Source organism: Pinus tabuliformis, chromosome J (genome assembly GCF_031772625.1).
Source record: "Pinus tabuliformis cultivar Carrire ecotype Pingquan chromosome J, CPIR1, whole genome shotgun sequence".
NCBI classification, from domain to species: domain Eukaryota; kingdom Viridiplantae; phylum Streptophyta; class Pinopsida; order Pinales; family Pinaceae; genus Pinus; species Pinus tabuliformis.
The window spans coordinates 1391758902-1391776261 of NC_142295.1; the positions used below are offsets into that span (position 1 = coordinate 1391758902).

Here is a 17360-nt window from a genome sequence, read left to right on the forward strand (position 1 = left end):
ATTATAACACATTTCAGAGGCATATAGCCGCCACATATCTTCTCAAAGATAAGCTACCATCGCCCTAGCTAGTTTATTTCCATTTCTGTTTGTAAGCATATTTCAGTATTTTACAGTAATGAAATGAAGTATTATTTATGTTGCATCTCTATATGTATGGTCATATCTGTAATTTTTTGCGTTCATGTTTAAATCTGGATCAACGAAGCCCTAACTAAAAGGAAAGAAAGGCAGTATATTCGTAAAAGACAAGAGAATCTCTTACACCTCTCTCAGGTAGCTCCTAAGAAATTCTGGAGGTAGATTCTAACAAGGAAAACTAAAGATAATAATAAAATTTCTTTACACCTATCTTAAAAAGCTTTATGAATGTCCAAACATCATGGATAAATTTGATATCCTTCTCACAACGAAAGAATTTTTCTCATTAGAAAACATTGATTGTGGTGTTAAACGCTTGGAAAATGGGAAAGCTAAGGACATTGAAGGTTACCAAGAAGAAATCTTAAAAACTGGAGGTCCTGTCCTCATCCCCCACATCCACAAGCTTTTCAATCAAGCGGTCAAGCAAGTGTTCCGTAAAGCATGGACTCAAGGCCTAATTATCCCTATTTTTAAAAGTGGGGATACAAATAACTCCTCTAATTATTGGAAAATTATGATCAGCCCTCTCTTAGCCAAGTTATATTGTATTATTTTGGGAAAGAAGTTGAGCATATGACTTGAAAGTGAAGGTAAGCGAGCTAAAGGCCAAGCGGGTTTTAGAAGGCATCACTCAACAACGGACCACCTCATCACGCTTAGGATCATTGTGGAGGAATGCTGCAATGATAAATCCAATCTCTTTTGTTGCTTTGTGGACCTTAAAAAGGCTTTCGACATGGTTCCTATAAACAACCTGTGGAATAGATTAGAAGAGCTACAGGTTCCTTTCGAGATGAGAGCTACCTCTATAAGGTTATACAAGAATGTAATTGCCCAGTTAAAAAGCAATGAGCGGTGGTTGAAAGATATTAAGTGTAATATCGGAGTTAAACAAGGTTTCACCCTCTCCCCTACCCTATTTGGCATTTACATCGACAAGCTAGAAGGTTGTTTAGAGGAAGAAAGCTGCGTTGTCACGATCTTAGCTGGGATAGTCATCATCCTTCTTCTCTATGCTGACGATATTTTTCTTCTCGCAAGGTGCCCATCTAATCTTGATAAGAAACTTACACTTCTTAAGGATTTCTTCTCTACCATGGGTATGACTGTTCACACTGACATAAAAGAAGTTACGATTATCAAATCCAAGAATGACACTTACGCAAAACCATATCGAGACATCGAAGATTCCTTTTTTCGAGTCAAACTACAATGTGTGCAAAGGAATAAACTTCTCAGGATGGGCAGCAGAGATTAACTTCTCAGATTAATTGCCAACAACAACAATGCTTTATAATGGAAAGAAACACCACAGCCAATGATGGGTAGTTGAGTCAACACCACTGGTAGTTGAGTCAACACCACTCATTTTATTTGCAGAAGGCTGCAAGTACCCTTCTAGGTGGGGTTGAAGGCCTTCTCGCATGCTGTACAAACCGATTGTCCAGCACCAGAACATCACCAACTTCCCAGCTGATGTCCACGCACTCTTCTTCAGCTGTTTGGACGTATCGTTCAATTGCCTCTTCAGGAAAGAGGGAACCATCTACAAGCATTGGGACTATCTCTCGAAGTGCTGAAGGGTTGAACCATGGTTTCCTCTTGTCTGCGTCTCCGTCAACAGTTCTTATGGAAACAATAGGTCCTATTTCAAATAACATTGTACCATCATCTGCCCACGTTATTTTGGATACTGGAACACCTGATGTTGCAAGCCAGGAACACCACATAAACATCAATTTCGTTACCCCGTACTCTTTCTTTTTCTAAATAATTTGATTATTTAAAATGGTAAAGCTGAGATGAAGTAGGAGAGATCTGGATAAATATTAAAATTAATACAAATTCAGTTTGACCTATATACAAATTATGCAGATTTAACCTAAAATAAAATTACACAGATTTATTTTAAGATGAAATGTAGATTTTTAGTTTATTATTTCTGTACTTAAATTGTGTATGAGCTAAAGCAGTGTGATTGCTTTGAATGGATAGTTGACCCACCATGAAAGACATGAAAAACAAAAGAAGCTCATAGACAATTTACATCAAGAAGGAATAAAACAGAATGACTAACTTTGAAAACCTGCTTCCACACAATCCAGATTTTAATACATACTGCATATAACTTCAATTTATTCTTACTTCCTTTTTGCTTCCTGCTTGGTGGTGGTTTCGTAATGGGACTACCATCCCTTTAAAAAGGATTGAGGATCGTCTTCCTGAGGGAGGCTAAAGGAATAGATCAACCCCCCATCCTCTAGTTTTTTAACAAGGTGTGGAAATTTCTGTTCCACTCGTTGGGTGATCTTAGTGGTTAAAACAATTGCCATCTGCCCTCCCTCCGGAGGCGCAATCTCACAGAAGAAAATTATTTTGGTAGGAAAATTATCGAACTGAAAGGGGAACCCAAAAAAATGCCAAGAATCAGTTTGAAGAGCAAGAAAATAGAAAAGGGAACTGTAGTGTGGAGTGCAGGGAGGATGGACTTACCATAGCCATCTCGTGATGGAATTTGATGGGTTGCTCCAAAGGAGCTTCGTTTGCAGTGTAAACCCTTCAACCCTGCTTCTTGAAGCTAAGCCCAGATATGGATGCTCTTCCCATCCAAATGCTCCGACAACTACATTGAAATCTGATGCGCTTCTCAGTTGAAATCCTCTGAAGAGAAGCGCCCCAGCCCGTTTTAGATGATTGTCGATCCATTCCCTGTTGTGTTGGATGGAGTCGACCAAGGACACAATCGACGGGCTTTCAGCTATAGACGGAGGCAGCAAAACCATAGGAAAGAGAGTGCCATCTTCAAGAATCTGTTGTTGGGCAATCCTCCCTTGTTCCAAGAAGGCCAATTCCTCCATTGTTTTATCTTGTTGCTGTTCAACTCCTTCACCAAGGCAGGTGGCTCACTAGGGACCAAGTTCAGCAGAAACTTCCTCATCTTATGTTGGAACTCAACACAATGGCGACCATTGCTTCCTAAGGGGGGAGGAATGATCCAGGTGGATATTGGTGACCACCCTCCAGGTCCACTTGGTCCCCCACCATTGATTCTTTTAGCTTTTCAGTTTCCTTAATTGTAGCACAGTTTACTCTTTTTAGCAGTTTTTCGGGTCTTGAACTTCCAGAGCCGTTTTGAGGCCCTAAACGATGTTTTTTGGGAAAAGTAGGAGAAGCATGGGTCTATGTACCAATGTTTCTGTTCCCAAAGTTGTAGTTCTCAGATATATCTTTCTAATGAGATATTGTGCGCGTCAAACGGAGATTGTATACAAAAGTTACGACCCGAGGAAGTTGATGTACAAATTTACCCAAACGGGGCCCATAGTTTGGTGTTTCATCTTCTAGGGTTGGGTTCTTAGATGTTTAGGGTTTTCCATTATTTCTCAACAATAAATAGGCCTTCAAGCCATGTAGCCACCACATCTCTTCTCAGAGATAAGCTACCATCGCCCTAGCTAGTTTATTTCCATTTCTGTTTGTAAGCATATTTCAATATTTTAGTGTAATGAAATGAAGTATTGTTTACGTTGCATCTCTATATGTATGGTTATATCTGTAATTTGTTGCGTTCATGTTTAAATTTGGATCAATGAAGCCCTAACTAAAAGGAAAAAAAGGCAGTATATTCGTAAAAGACAAGAGAATCTCTTACACCTCTCAAAGGTAGCTCCTAAGAAATTCTGGAAGTAGATTCTAACAAGGAAAACTAAAGATAATAATAAAATTGCTTTACACCTATCTTAAAAAGGTTTATGAATCTCCAAACTTCATGGATAAATTTGAAATCCTTCTCACAATGAAAGAATTTTTCTCATTAGAAGACATTGATTTTGGTGTTAAACACTTGGAAAATGGGAAAGCTAAGGACATTGAAGGTTACCAAGAAGAAATCTTAAAAATTGGAGGTCCTGTCCTCATCCCCCACATCCACAAGCTTTTCAATCAAGCAGTCAAGCAAGGGTTCCGTAAAGCATGGACTCAAAGCCTAATTATCCCTATTTTTAAAAGTGGGGATACAAACAACTCCTCTAATTATTGGAAAATTATGATCAGCCCTCTCTTAGCCAAGTTATATGGTATTATTTTGGGAATGAAGTTGAGCATATGACTTGAAAGTGAAGGTAAGCAGGCTGAAGGCCAAGCGGGTTTAGAAGGCATCACTGAACAACGGACCACCTCATTACGCTTAGGATCATTGTGGAGGAATGTCGCAATGATAAATCCAATCTCTTTTGTTGCTTTGTGGACCTTAGAAAGGATTTCGATACGATTCCTATAAACAACCTGTGGAATAGATTAAAAGAGCTACAGGTTCCTTTCGAGATGAGAGTTGCCTCTATAAGGTTATACGAGAATGCAATTGCCTAGTTAAAAAGCAATGAGGGATGGTCGAAAGATATTAAGTGTAATATCGAAGTTAAACAAGGTTGCACCCTCTCCCCTACCCTATTTGCCATTTACATCGACAAGCTAGAAGGTTGTTTAGAGGAAGCAAGCTGCGTTGTCACGATCTTAGCTAGGATAGTCATCATCCTTCTTCTCTATGCTGACGATATTTTTCTTCTCGCAAGGTTCCCATCTGATCTTGATAAGAAACTTACACTTCTTAAGGATTTCTTCTCTACCATGGGTATGACTGTTAACACTGATATAAAAGAAGTTATGATTATCAAATCCAAGAATGACACTTACGCTAATTTTATGTATGACAATAGTAACTTGGAGGAAGTGTCTTCTTACAAGTACCTAGGAATTGATATTCATCACAAGCTCAACTGGAACTATAACATTGAGAAAATGATTAATGGGCGATGGAAAGCTTATTTGGCCTTGAAAATAATTGTACAACAACAAACCTCGTAATGTGGGATAGAAAGAAGTTCCTCTCTGAAACTTTAGTCACTCCTATTATCTTATATGGATGTGACGTTTGGGGTTGTAGCATCTCTAGAGAATCCTGGAGAAAGATTGAACAAATCCAGAAGCATTTTATAACATATAACCTCAAAATTAAAAGCAATACACCCTATCCTATTCTCCCTGTAGAAGTGGGTCTTTTCCCTATCGAGAGCCTAGCTATGACTATGCATCTATTGTACAAGTGCAAACTCGATAACATAGGAGACCATAGACTTCCTAAGCTAGCTTTAAATTCCAACCAAAACCACCTAAGGCTCAAACGAGGTTGGTATAAAGAGACCAGGGCCTGGTTAAACCATTGGGAGATCAACGAGAATGTTGCATTGCAAAACATTAATAACATTAAAAATATTGTTACTTCTAAGTTCAAAGAAAAAATGTGCTGTGAGAAAGATTTAGCAGCTAAAATAATATTAAGATATTATAAGGAGGTCGTCAACCCCACCCTAGAAGATTAAAAGCATCTCTCTGTTTTAACTAGCTCAAAGAAGAAAATTAATATAGCCAAGATTAGAACGAACTCTCATGAGCTCCACACTGAAATGGGTCGTTGGGCAATTCCTAAAACACCATGGATGGAAATGATCTGCCATCTCTGTGAGAATATGAACATCGAGGATGAAAATCACTTCCTCTTAGAGTGCCCTGCATACAACCACAATAGATCTCAGTTTTATAATCTTTGCTGCAATACTCACCTTCCTAGCCTTTTATGATGTCAAAGTTATAGTGAGCTCAGAAGTTTCTCTCCAAGCCTTTAGAGCATAGGAATAAAATCTTAAATCAAACTAAATAATTCATTTCTTAGGTCTGATAGACCAAGTGGTCCCAATGGATGTTAACCATCATCATCATCATCATCATTATAAAAATTATAAAACTCAAGTTAAAACATCAAAATTATCTCAACATGGTGACAATTTAACAAAAACAAGAAAATAAATAAATTTCAAAGATATGAATCAATTTTTTAAGCCTTTTCAATATGGAGGAATTTGCAAGTGAAGAAAACAATTTTTAACTTCTTTAGGATAAATAAAATTTGAAAATAAAATATTTATTTAAAATATCTAAATTAAAATTAACAATATTCATTTTTATAAATAAATTTTAAAAATATAAATATTTTTTAAATAAATAAGAAAATAAGTTAATGTTTTAAAATTGAAGGGTATTTAGTAGGAGTTAAAGTTTGTTCCTTATAAATTATTATGGGTAATTCTTAGTAGTGTAGTTTTTTAATAATGTTGATGAATCAGCCTGAATTAGTGGATAGGTAACAATGATAATTTTCTTCACTACTAATTTAACAACCAAATTATGATATATAATTTTAAATATTTAACAAAATAAAAAAATAAACTTAATAAACCATTCTCTAATTTATGGCATATTTTTAAATAAATAAATAAATTTGTCCTCTGAAAAGCTACTGAAACATTGAAATTAGTAGAAGTAACTGATCAAACTTGTAACTCCAAAAACGGCAACTCAAACAAATTCATGCTTGATTACTCTAAAAACCCCTTAAAACATAAAAGGGAAAAAGTTACAAGCAAAACCATATCCAGACATCGAAGATTCCTTTTTTTGGAGTCAAACTACAATGTGTGCAAAGGAATAAACTTCTCAGGACGGGCAGCAGAGGTTAACTTCTCAGATTAATTGCCAACAACAACAATGCTTTATGATGGAAAGAAACACCACAGCCTATGATTGGTAGTTGAGTCAACACCACTCATTTTATTTGGAGAAGGCTGCAAGTACCCTTCTTGGTGGGGTTGAAGGCCTTCTCGCATGCTCTACAAACCGATTGTCCAGCACCAGAACATCACCAACTTCCCAGGTGATGTCCACACAGTCTTCTTCAGCAATTTGGATTAATAGTTCCATTGCATCTTCAGGAAAGAGGGAACCATCTGCAAGCATTGGGACTATCTCTCGAAGTGCTGAAGGGTTGAACCATGCTTTCCTCTTGTCTGCGTCTCCGTCAACAGTTCTTATGGAAACAATAGGTCCTATTTCAAATAACATTGTACCATCATCTGCCCAAGTTATTTTGGACACGGGAACACCTGATGTTGCAAGCCTGGAACACCACATAATCATCAATTTCGTTACCCCGTACTCTTTTTTTTCAAAATAATTAGATTATTTAAAATGGTAAAGCTGAGATGAAGTAGGAGAGATCTGGATAGATCTTAAAATTAATACAAATTCAGTTTGACCTATATACAAATTATGCAGATTTAACCTAAAATAAAATTACACAGATTTATTTTAAGATGAAATGTAGATTTTTAGTTTATTATTTCTGTATGTAAATTTTGTATGAGCTAAAGCATTGTGATTGCCAAAGACATGAAAAACAAAAGAAGCTCATAGACAATTTACATCAAGAAGCAATAAAACAGAATGACTAACTTTGAAAACCTGCTTCCACACAATCTGATCTTTTCATACATACTGCATATAACTTCAATTTATTCTTACTTCCTTTCTGCTTCCTGCTTGGTGGTGGTTTCGTAACGGGACTGCCAGCCCTTTAAAAAGGATTGAGGATTGTCTTCCTGAGGGAGGCTAAAGGAATAGATCAACCCCCCATCCTCCAGTTTTTTAACATGTTGTGGAAATTTCTGTTCCACTCGTTGGGTGATCTTAGTGCTTAAAACAATTGCTGTCTGCCCTCCCTCCGGAGGCGCAATCTCACAGAAGAAAATTAATTTGGTAGGAAAACTATCGAACTGAAAGGGGAACCCAAAAAAAAGCCAAGAATCAGTTTGAAGAACAAGAAAACCGAAAAGGAAATTGTAGTGTGGAGTGCAAGGAAGATGGACTTACCATAGACATCTCGTGATGGAATTTGATGGGTTGCTCAAAAGGAGCTTCGTTTGCAGTGTAAACCAGGGATCAAAATTGAACACGTCAGAGCCCTTCAAAGGGTCTCTGGCAAGTCAGAGAAGTAAGAAGAAAATTTTACCAGTCAAAAAAAATTTAAAAATTGATTTTTGTCATTTAAAAAAAAAATTGGACTAATATCTTAAAATTTTTTAAAAAGTGCTGTCAAATTGTCAATTTCTTTTTAAATTTCATTTTTCCTGAAATTAGAATTTTAGGAATGAAAAAATTAGAATTTTAGGAATGTTGAATTTGTAAATTTCTTTTCATGTTAAAACTTAAGTCCCATTTTAGAAACTCCCATTTGAAAAACAACAGTTTCCTTTTGAGTTGTTTTTTCTAATTGTGCATATGATGCAAGTTCTTATTACGCCGTAAGGCGTTTCCCTCTGAAATCAACTCCCCTCTCTGCTTACCTGTCATCGTGTAAGCCACACGATTATATGTTAGACGATTGCAACAATTTCAGCCGTTGATCGTTGATTCAAAAGGGTTGCCCAAACGGTTTGGGCGTTTCATTTGGCGGATCGAATAGTTTCATCAGGGCAGCTGAACCGGGCTCTCTAGTGCTACATGCGTCCCACTAACCCTGTTGGCGGGCTTTTCTTGTACTGTCTGTGGGTGGAGTTGATTGATCCCAAGGCTGTACTGAGCAGGCAGCACATTCTCACAAATCCCACATTCTCACAAATCCCGGTGTTCTCAAATCCATCGTTGAGAAAGCGGACATGAGAGAAAGCGATACCGTCCTAGAAATCGGCCCAGGTACTGGAAATCTAACCCTAGAGTTGCTGCAGGACGCCCACAGAGTCATCGCAGTCGAGATCGATCCCTGGATGATCGAAGTAGTTCACAAACGCATAAAGGGGACCGAAATGGCTCAGAGATTGGAGGTGAGTTCCAATTTCCTTTGCATCTTGTTTTTACATTCATTCACCTTATTTACCTCATTAACAATATGTCAATTCCACATGGATTGTGACTCTTCATGCCCACCCCAAGTTTCAAATCCTCAGAGACATGTTTTCCCTTCATGAGTTGTTGCTTCTATGCACCTGTGTAAGCAGCGGCTCAGGCTCCGGCTCCATGTGGATGGGGCAAGGTGTAGGTCTTCTGCCACAATCACTGAGACATATGTTTTCAAATATCTGTTGTCAGCCTGCTATAGTTCGTTGTGATATTCACATAATGGAAATGGGCATGCTTTCTGCATGACCTGACTTCAGTTCATCGTGATAATCCCATAATGGAGAAGGGTGCGCTTGCTGCATTTGTAAACTGGAAACATCAACCAAAAAAAAATCCTACATTGACAACAATACTGAAGAAGGTTTATTTGTGAAATACCACATACATTAAAACTTTTTCAAATCTTTGCCAATCTGAAAACTGGGTTTAGGGTGAATTTCTCATGCCTATGCGATGAAAACTGGCTATGGGGTGAAGTCCTCATGCTTATGTGATAGCAGCCTTCTTTTCTTCAGTTACTACCTTTCTCCAATCTAATGATGCTTAGAAGTACCTGTGTGCTTTGGGAAGCCATAATCTTTTAACGTACTGCACTTTCTGTCTGGCAATGAAAAATGCCAATTTTGGCAATAAAACACTTCTTCTTTTTGCAAATTTGATGTTGCAGATGAATTCCCTACCCCCTTATGTCCAATTGGGCACCTCAGTATTAAATTTATGCAATTCAAACCTGTAATTCCAAGATTCTGGCAAAATTTCTGCCAGATTTACAAGGAAAATGCACTGGAAACTATTGTTTTTGCAAATATTTTACCTTGAATCAATTCGTCTCAGCATGCATTCAAGTTAGTTAGAATGGAATCACATAGGTTTCAGCAGTTTAGCCTAGTCGGTTGTCTCATTAGTCAGGACTTATGAGATGTATGTTAAAAGACTGAAACCTGCTTATGTTAAGGTGAATTTGTGCTGAAAACAGTTTTCAATACTCACGGATCAGACCTTGATCCGAAGAAACTTGTGGGTTAATGGAAACTCATGATCACAGATATAACTGAAAAAGGGAAAAGGAAACCCTCCTATTGAACGATTTCCTCTGCGAAGTTTTTCTCAAGCTCTTGTCAAATACAAGGCAAACTCTTACATTCCAGCTTAACAGAGTTCTTCGCAGAACTGAGGTTTTAAACATTTTGTTCGTAACAGACAGGAAAAATATCTTGAAGATGGATCACTTTCAACTGCATAATTTTTTTAGTGTCTTGTACTCTAAAGTTGGAGTACGAGGGAAAATATTCCTTGCTCATTAAATAAAGCCTCATCTGTGACTCCGTCGGTAACAACCACTCTTTAGAAGGTAGGCCCCGATATAAATACCAACATTTTGAAAGAGAGTCTAAAATCCTGAAAGGCTCTAAAGGATCATAGTGTACAACGGTGACTTCCCCACAAAGATTAGTCTCGCACATTACACAAGACTTGATCGAAGGATTTTCTGCGTAATGAAAAAGGCAATATGGGAGATTCCAATCACGTTCCAAGGCATTTTTTAAAATGTGGATGTGACAAAACGTTGTTGCGGAACGTGTTGTTTGTATATTTTAACACACTAACACCTTACAACAATGAACTAACAATATTCATGATGAAAATAGCAATAGGAAGATTTATCTGCATAATGAAAAAGAAAATATGGGAGATTCCAATCATGTTCCAAGGCATTTTTTAAAATGTGGACGTGACAAAAGGTTGTTGTGGAAGGTGTTGTTTGTATATGGGAAATTTCTTGATCATTGTGTATAATCCTAATGTTGATAGATATGTTTACTAAGTGGTTCCAGTTAATGGGGCATTGATTTGAGTGGTCAATATATTTTTATTATTTATCAAAGTAATCTTGTGTTGTATTTGTGTTCTTCAATTTATGCCTTACGGCGTTTCCTTTGCAACATCTGATGCAAATGCTAGTTAATTATTATGTCACAATTACCTTTTGATACCATTACATTTGGCAGTTGTTCCCATTTCAAAAACAACAGTTTCTTTTCGAGTTGTTTTTTTTAATTGTGCATATGATAGAAGTTCTTATTAATTATTATGTCACAACTACCCCTTGATACCATTACATTTGGTAGTTTCAATTGAGAGCGACTAGATGTCAATATGGGCCATGTATTAGGTCTGTAATTTGACTGGGTTGTGCTTGAAGGTTGCCTAAAGCAAGGTTTGATGACCATTTAAGTTGGAGAGGAGCATAGATTCATCATTCAGCAAACGACTTTCAAGCAAGGTTTAAGCACGATTTATGCTTGGAGAGGAGCGCATTCAACAAGCTTCCTAACATACTGGATTTGATTTGTTTGCGGATTCCCAATTCCTGGTATGTTTTCATATTAAAAAAGGAGATACCAAAAACATATACACATTTGTACATTCGTTTGTTGAATCCTAAACCTGTTTAGAATTTTACTAAATTTTTTCGTTCATGCAATAAACTTAAATTTGATTGAGCTACTTGTATATTTGCTTTAACATTTTGGTCACAAAAATTCCTACAAAATTAATCCTTATCTAAACTGGAGCAGGAATATAGGTCTCCTTTTTATCCATTAATGGTAAATGCATTCGATATATTAGTTGTGGCTCATATCAGGCCTGCCCTATATACAACATCCATGGGGTTGTTGTTCCACCATTTTCCTGTGGCTCATATCAGACCTGCCTTATATACAACATCCATGGGGTTGTTGTTCCACCATTTTCTTGTGAAAAAATAAAAAGAAATTTGAAAATAATTTACTGTTGTCAATTGAATTGCTCTTTTTTTTATGCTTTTCATTATAGAAGTGCGACCTGAATATGTGCCCTTCTAAATGAAATTAAGACCTGCCCTTCAAATTTGATCACTGGTGTAAACCCTTCCGTCAACCCTGCTTCTTGAAGCTAAGCCCAGATATGGATGCTCTTCCCATCCAAATGCTTCGACAACTGCATTGAAATCTGATGCGCTTCTCAGTGGAAATCCTCTTAAGAGAAGCGCCCCAGCCCGTTTTAGATGATTGTCGATCCATTCCCTGTTGTGTTGGATGGAGTCGACCAAGTACACAATCGACGGGCTTTCAGCTACAGACAGAGGCAGCAAAACCATAGGAAAAGAGTGCCATCTTCAAGAATCTGTTGTTGGGCAATCCTCCCTTGTTCCAAGAAGGCCAATTCCTCCATTGTTCTATCTCGTTGCTATTCAGAATGCTCGCCTGAATCGACGGTACAACAGTTCCTTGCCTGTCTTGAAGTTAGGCGTATATGCTAGATATTTGGTGCGTTGCCTCACATGTGGGTAACACCTAAGTCCTGAAGTAGTCAATTTAGGGAAGAAAATAGGAAGCAATGATCACCACTTTGCTTTACATTCACACTTTGTCATTGGAGTTTTTTCCACCAAAGTATGTGTTGGCACCTTTATCCTCAAGCAGTCAATATATTGAGGAAAGTGAAAAGCAATGATCACAATTTATCTTCTCATTCACACTTAAAAGCATTGGAAAACGCATTCACACTTACAAGCGTGGAAGCTTTTCCAAGTTACATATATTGTATGGTATATGTTAAAACTAATTTTTAAGACAAGCTGTCACTGATCGAAATGACAACTTTTAACCAGAAAGTAGCCTTGCCATGCCATATTTGCATAAACAATTTTTACATAAGGTAATAGGTTTTATGAAACAAATACGTTATAAATGTGGATGGAATTTTAATATCCCTTAAAGAAACCTGAGTACCTAGGAGTTGATGATCTTCCTCCTAGGTGTCTATTTGCTTGAGATCAAAATCTACTTTTGTACTTTGCTACAATGTCTCCATAATTGTTACATTTAAAACATTAAACAAAATTTATCTAAAGATAATATTAATATTTATATATATTGGCAGAAAGTGATTTCCTTCGAAAAATGATTTTCCTTGGATGTTGATCTAGTTGACTTCTTCTCTTATCCTTCAAGTTCCTTGCGAACCTGAATTCCCATGATTCTTTTATTGTTTGGTTTATGAAAACATCAAGACTATTAATAATGTAAAATCAATTATGACTTTCTACTATTTTAAAACATATTATACTATCAAATAAATATCTTTTTTTTTGAATTTTACCTCAACCTCGATTTTCTCTCCTTCCTTCTCTTCTCGCTTTCCTTTTCAACTTTCTTCCTTTTCAACCTACTTTTTGTAATAGTCTTCCTTCAACCCATTCTCTTGTTCTTCAAATACTTGAAGTAGCTCTTCGTTTCAGTTTTTACTTTTCAAGATCAAATTTGAGAGAGATGATTTATGCTTCTAGTCCTACACAATAATTGATTCTTTCTCTAAGGTGTTTAATTGTTGCATTAGTTTTAGTTACCTCTTGTAGATGGAAGCTTTTATTTTTGAGTTCATTCTCCAGCGTTTGAAACTAATCGTCCTTTTCTTTATACTCCTTCCTCGTTCCTTCTTCAATTTTCCTTCCTTCTTTCAGATGGGTTTTTAATGTGACAATATCTTTTTGTTAGGCACTCTCCTTTACACCAAATTGTTGAAGTAACCTTTTTTTCTCTCTATTTTCATCTGTAAGGCTTTTAATTTCTTCTTATAGGGCCATTAGTTTTGAATCTATTTTTTTTTGTAGAATGATTACTTTAACTTTTTACCATAAGAGAAATTTTAGTTGATTCACTATCACCTTCACTATCATCATAATTACACAAACAAGAAAATGGACCAATATTAGAACAAAAACCAACACCTGATAATTAATTGTTACTGTCTTCTTCATTCTTGATTAATAGAAAGCGAGGTGCTCCCAAAGTTGAATATTCGCTGACATCTGCCACTGCATCTAATATATCACTTTCACTGCCACTGAGGAAGATAGAGCCATCAAGGAAAATAGAAAAGAGGGATGAGGAGGTGAAGAATTTAATCCAAACAATCTAACCATGAGAAAACCAAAAGCTAAAAAATTACTAAAACAATAAGACCAAATAAATTTATCAAAAAACCCATAAAAGTTCACTTTGAGAATCATACATGATTCTTTGATAATTCTTAAATAATAAATAACTCTATAATTCACATAATACCACAAAAAATTTCTTAGGTTATTATAAGAGAGAGGCACCGGGGTTATAAGGGGGTTTAGGAATAAAGGTGATGAAGTCAACGTTATCGGATGGTTTGAGTGGTTGTGGGTGGGTGGTGGTGGTTTGGTTGGTGTGGTGTTGTGTTATAAAAAAGAGAGAGGCACCACCATCTTATCTTGCCACGTCAAACACAATGTCATGAATAAGAAGATTGTTGTCTAGGTGAGGGGAGTTAAGTTAATTTCGCATGTGAAACGAGAGATCATTAGGGAAATTGTTGAAAGTGAAGCGTGGCTAACTACGCTGAAAGGAAATTTAAAATTTAGGATTATACTTAGTTAACTTATAAAATTTCCATGGAAGGAATATATATAATCGTTTAGTCTTTGCACATGCATGCATTTGCTTTTGTCTTATTAATTTTATTTTAATCGTAAATGACGAAAGAATTGTATTTAAATGTTATATATTTCTATTTATTTTAATCGTAAATGAGGAAAGAATTGTATTTAAATGTTATATATTTCGAAGATGGAGAAATATGTTATATGTGCTTCACCAGCTACTTTGCTTAATGGCATTAAAGATATGAAGCTCATCTTATGATTTCTTGACACAGTCTCCGCAAAAAAGAATTCCTTATCTATTGAAAGGAGAGAGGCTCCACCATCTTATCTTGCCACGTAAGAACACAATGTCAACCATAATAAGATGCATGGAAGTTAAGTGTCTAATTTCACATGTGAAAATAAGAAAGAGATCATCAGGGAAGATTAGGAAAATATGAAGTGACGCGTGGCTTACTACGCTGAAAGGATTGTATTTAAATGTTATATATTTCAAAGATAGAGAAATATGTTTAACATGATGTAGACTTAGTGACACAGGAAACTAAAATTAATGTAGAATGGGCAAAAAGTAAGATATTTTTAGGGTTGTAAAATTTGAATTTTATTAAATTGGGTTGGATTCATAGTTAAATTAGTATATGGAAATTAGTTAAATGTATTTGAAAATTTGAATAAAAGAGTAAACAATTGTATTGCATATTTTATATTAAATGAGAATTGAGATGTTGGTGTTAATAAAAGTTGAATTTTATTAAATTAAGTTGAAGTCATAGTTAAATTAGCATGTGGAAATTAGTTAAATGTATTTGAAAATTTGAATAAAATAGTAAACAATTGTAATCAATCTTTTATATTAAGTGAGAATTGAGATTATGCTTCCATCCATGTATATAATGAGTTATATGATATAGGATTTATCACATTCCAATTGTGTTTATTAATTATTAAAGAAAAATTTACAAATTAGAGTTTTATGGTTTGTTAAATAAATTTTGGTTGTTAGTATGTGAAAGCATTGAATTTATTTCTAAGAGAAGAATACTTTAATGGATATGGTTTTGCGTATACTTTTTTATGATGGACATTTAGAATGGTTAATCATTGTTATTTAATTATGAAAAGTATTTATATAATATTAATTTTGATAACGAAAATTGTCATAAAACAAACATAATATTTGGTTTTAGATATAGTAGCATAGAGTATATGTTGATGATCAATGAATCCCTTTCATATAGAAGCATAAGATGTACCAATTAATATATATAGGTAAATGTGGAAAATGAATTTTTGGTATACTAGAGTAGATTAGATGTAGATGACTAATATTTCTATTCCAAATATAAATATACAAGTGTCAATTTAGGAGGATAATAGGTAGCTAGGTGAAAAAGTTATTTGATAGGAATATACATTTTAATGTTGTTGCTTGATGAGTGGTATATTACTAGTTTAGATTCATCTTAACTTCAGATCAACCAAGAGGGATCAAATCTCTTTTCACTTTAAAAGAGGTTTCTATTAAAAGAGGGATTAAACCTCTTTTCACTTTAAAATAGGTTTGCATCTCAATAGATTTGATCTCTCAACACTTGGTAGATCCAAAGTTAAGATAGATCTTGATTGGCTTAACTATTAATTAAGTATAATTATAAATATAAATATAATTTTATTTTAAATTTATTTTCACCAAATTAAATTACTATACTTAGATAACAATATTCTTACATACTAGATTTGTTGAGATCAGTAAGTGTGATCAATAAAAATTTTAAAATAAAATTATTTTTGAAAATATCTTTATTTTATTATATGTTTGAGACATGATTTTAAATATTTTTTTTTTTTATTTAACTTTTTAATTTATAAATTTTAGAATTATTTTAGTTAGTGAAAGAAACAAAAATTGTTAATTAATAAAAATATATTTATCTTTTATATATATTTTTAGAAATAAATATAATATGATGATTTTTACTAATTAAAAAAAAAATGAGTAAAATAGGTTATAATATTATTGATTGAATCCAATATTGGACATTCTGTGTTATTTGCTTCCTAATTATTAATCGATTTAAATTTATTTTAGATTTTTCTATCAAACAAAAGAGAGAGAGAGAATATTATTACTTGAAAAATAATTAAAAAACATTTATATTAAAATAAATTAATTAAAATGACATTTAATATGTTAAAGTATGTGATGAAATATTATGTAAAATATAAAGTTTAAGATTTAATTCTTAGATATGTTATTTTTTGGGATATTACCATTTCTCTTCGAAATAATGCTTACATTAGTAAGTAAACCAGATTAGTTTGTTGTTTGTTGAGTTTTGTTGAGATATTTTCTCAGCGAACATTTTCTTGTTTGGAATTGGTTGGATCTCATAATCACTATTTATGTGGCTTCTAATTTGGCTTTGATGGAAATATACGAATAGTTTCGTGTGCACAATGTCTTCACTTTCAATTTCTTTTTTGGTATCAAAGCCTCCATGGGCTTGACTTGCTCTAGGAAGGGCACAGGAGGATGGGAATATTATGAGTATTAAGTTAATATTTTGTACATAATTAGTTAGCCTGAATGTTTGTTTCGCTATTATTTAGGTGTTGAATTTAATATTTCTTGTAGTGTCTCCCTAGGGAGTGATTGGATGGAGTGACTAGCGCAGAAGCGAGCACTAAGTGTTCATGACAGAGTTGTGTTTCTTTGTGTGTGTGGATCCAACATTCTGCAACAGGCATCTATTGTGTTAAATATATGGTTATCTAGTGCGGTGGGTTATCTAGTGTGGTGTGTTTCCTTCCCAAGGAGACATGAAAATTGAATGCCGTGAAAAACCCTTACTTGTTGTGAGTGAAAAGCGCACCAATTTTCTTTCCGGTTGGGTCCTCACTTCCCCATAGAATGACATCTTTCGACACTTGCAATTCTGAAAGATAGGGAATGATGTTGGAATCACCT

At 34.9% G+C, this 17360-nt stretch overlaps 1 protein-coding gene and 1 pseudogene across 2 annotated transcripts; both read right to left on the reverse strand.

Annotated features, from left to right (window-relative positions):
- Window positions 1–1514: 1514 nt before the first annotated feature.
- Window positions 1515–1874, reverse strand: LOC149232551 (clavaminate synthase-like protein At3g21360). The gene has a single exon (XM_089381939.1). It carries the CDS (start codon window positions 1872–1874, stop codon window positions 1515–1517), a length of 360 nt encoding a protein of 119 aa, XP_089238065.1.
- A 4681-nt stretch (window positions 1875–6555) lies between these two features.
- LOC149232552 (clavaminate synthase-like protein At3g21360) lies at window positions 6556–12268 on the reverse strand (annotated as a pseudogene). The gene is made up of 4 exons (XR_016247546.1): window positions 11844–12268; window positions 7906–7969; window positions 7558–7808; window positions 6556–7153 (listed from the first exon to the last, which is right to left on the reverse strand). The product of XR_016247546.1 is annotated as a clavaminate synthase-like protein At3g21360 (transcript).
- Between the last annotated feature and the right edge of the window lie 5092 nt (window positions 12269–17360).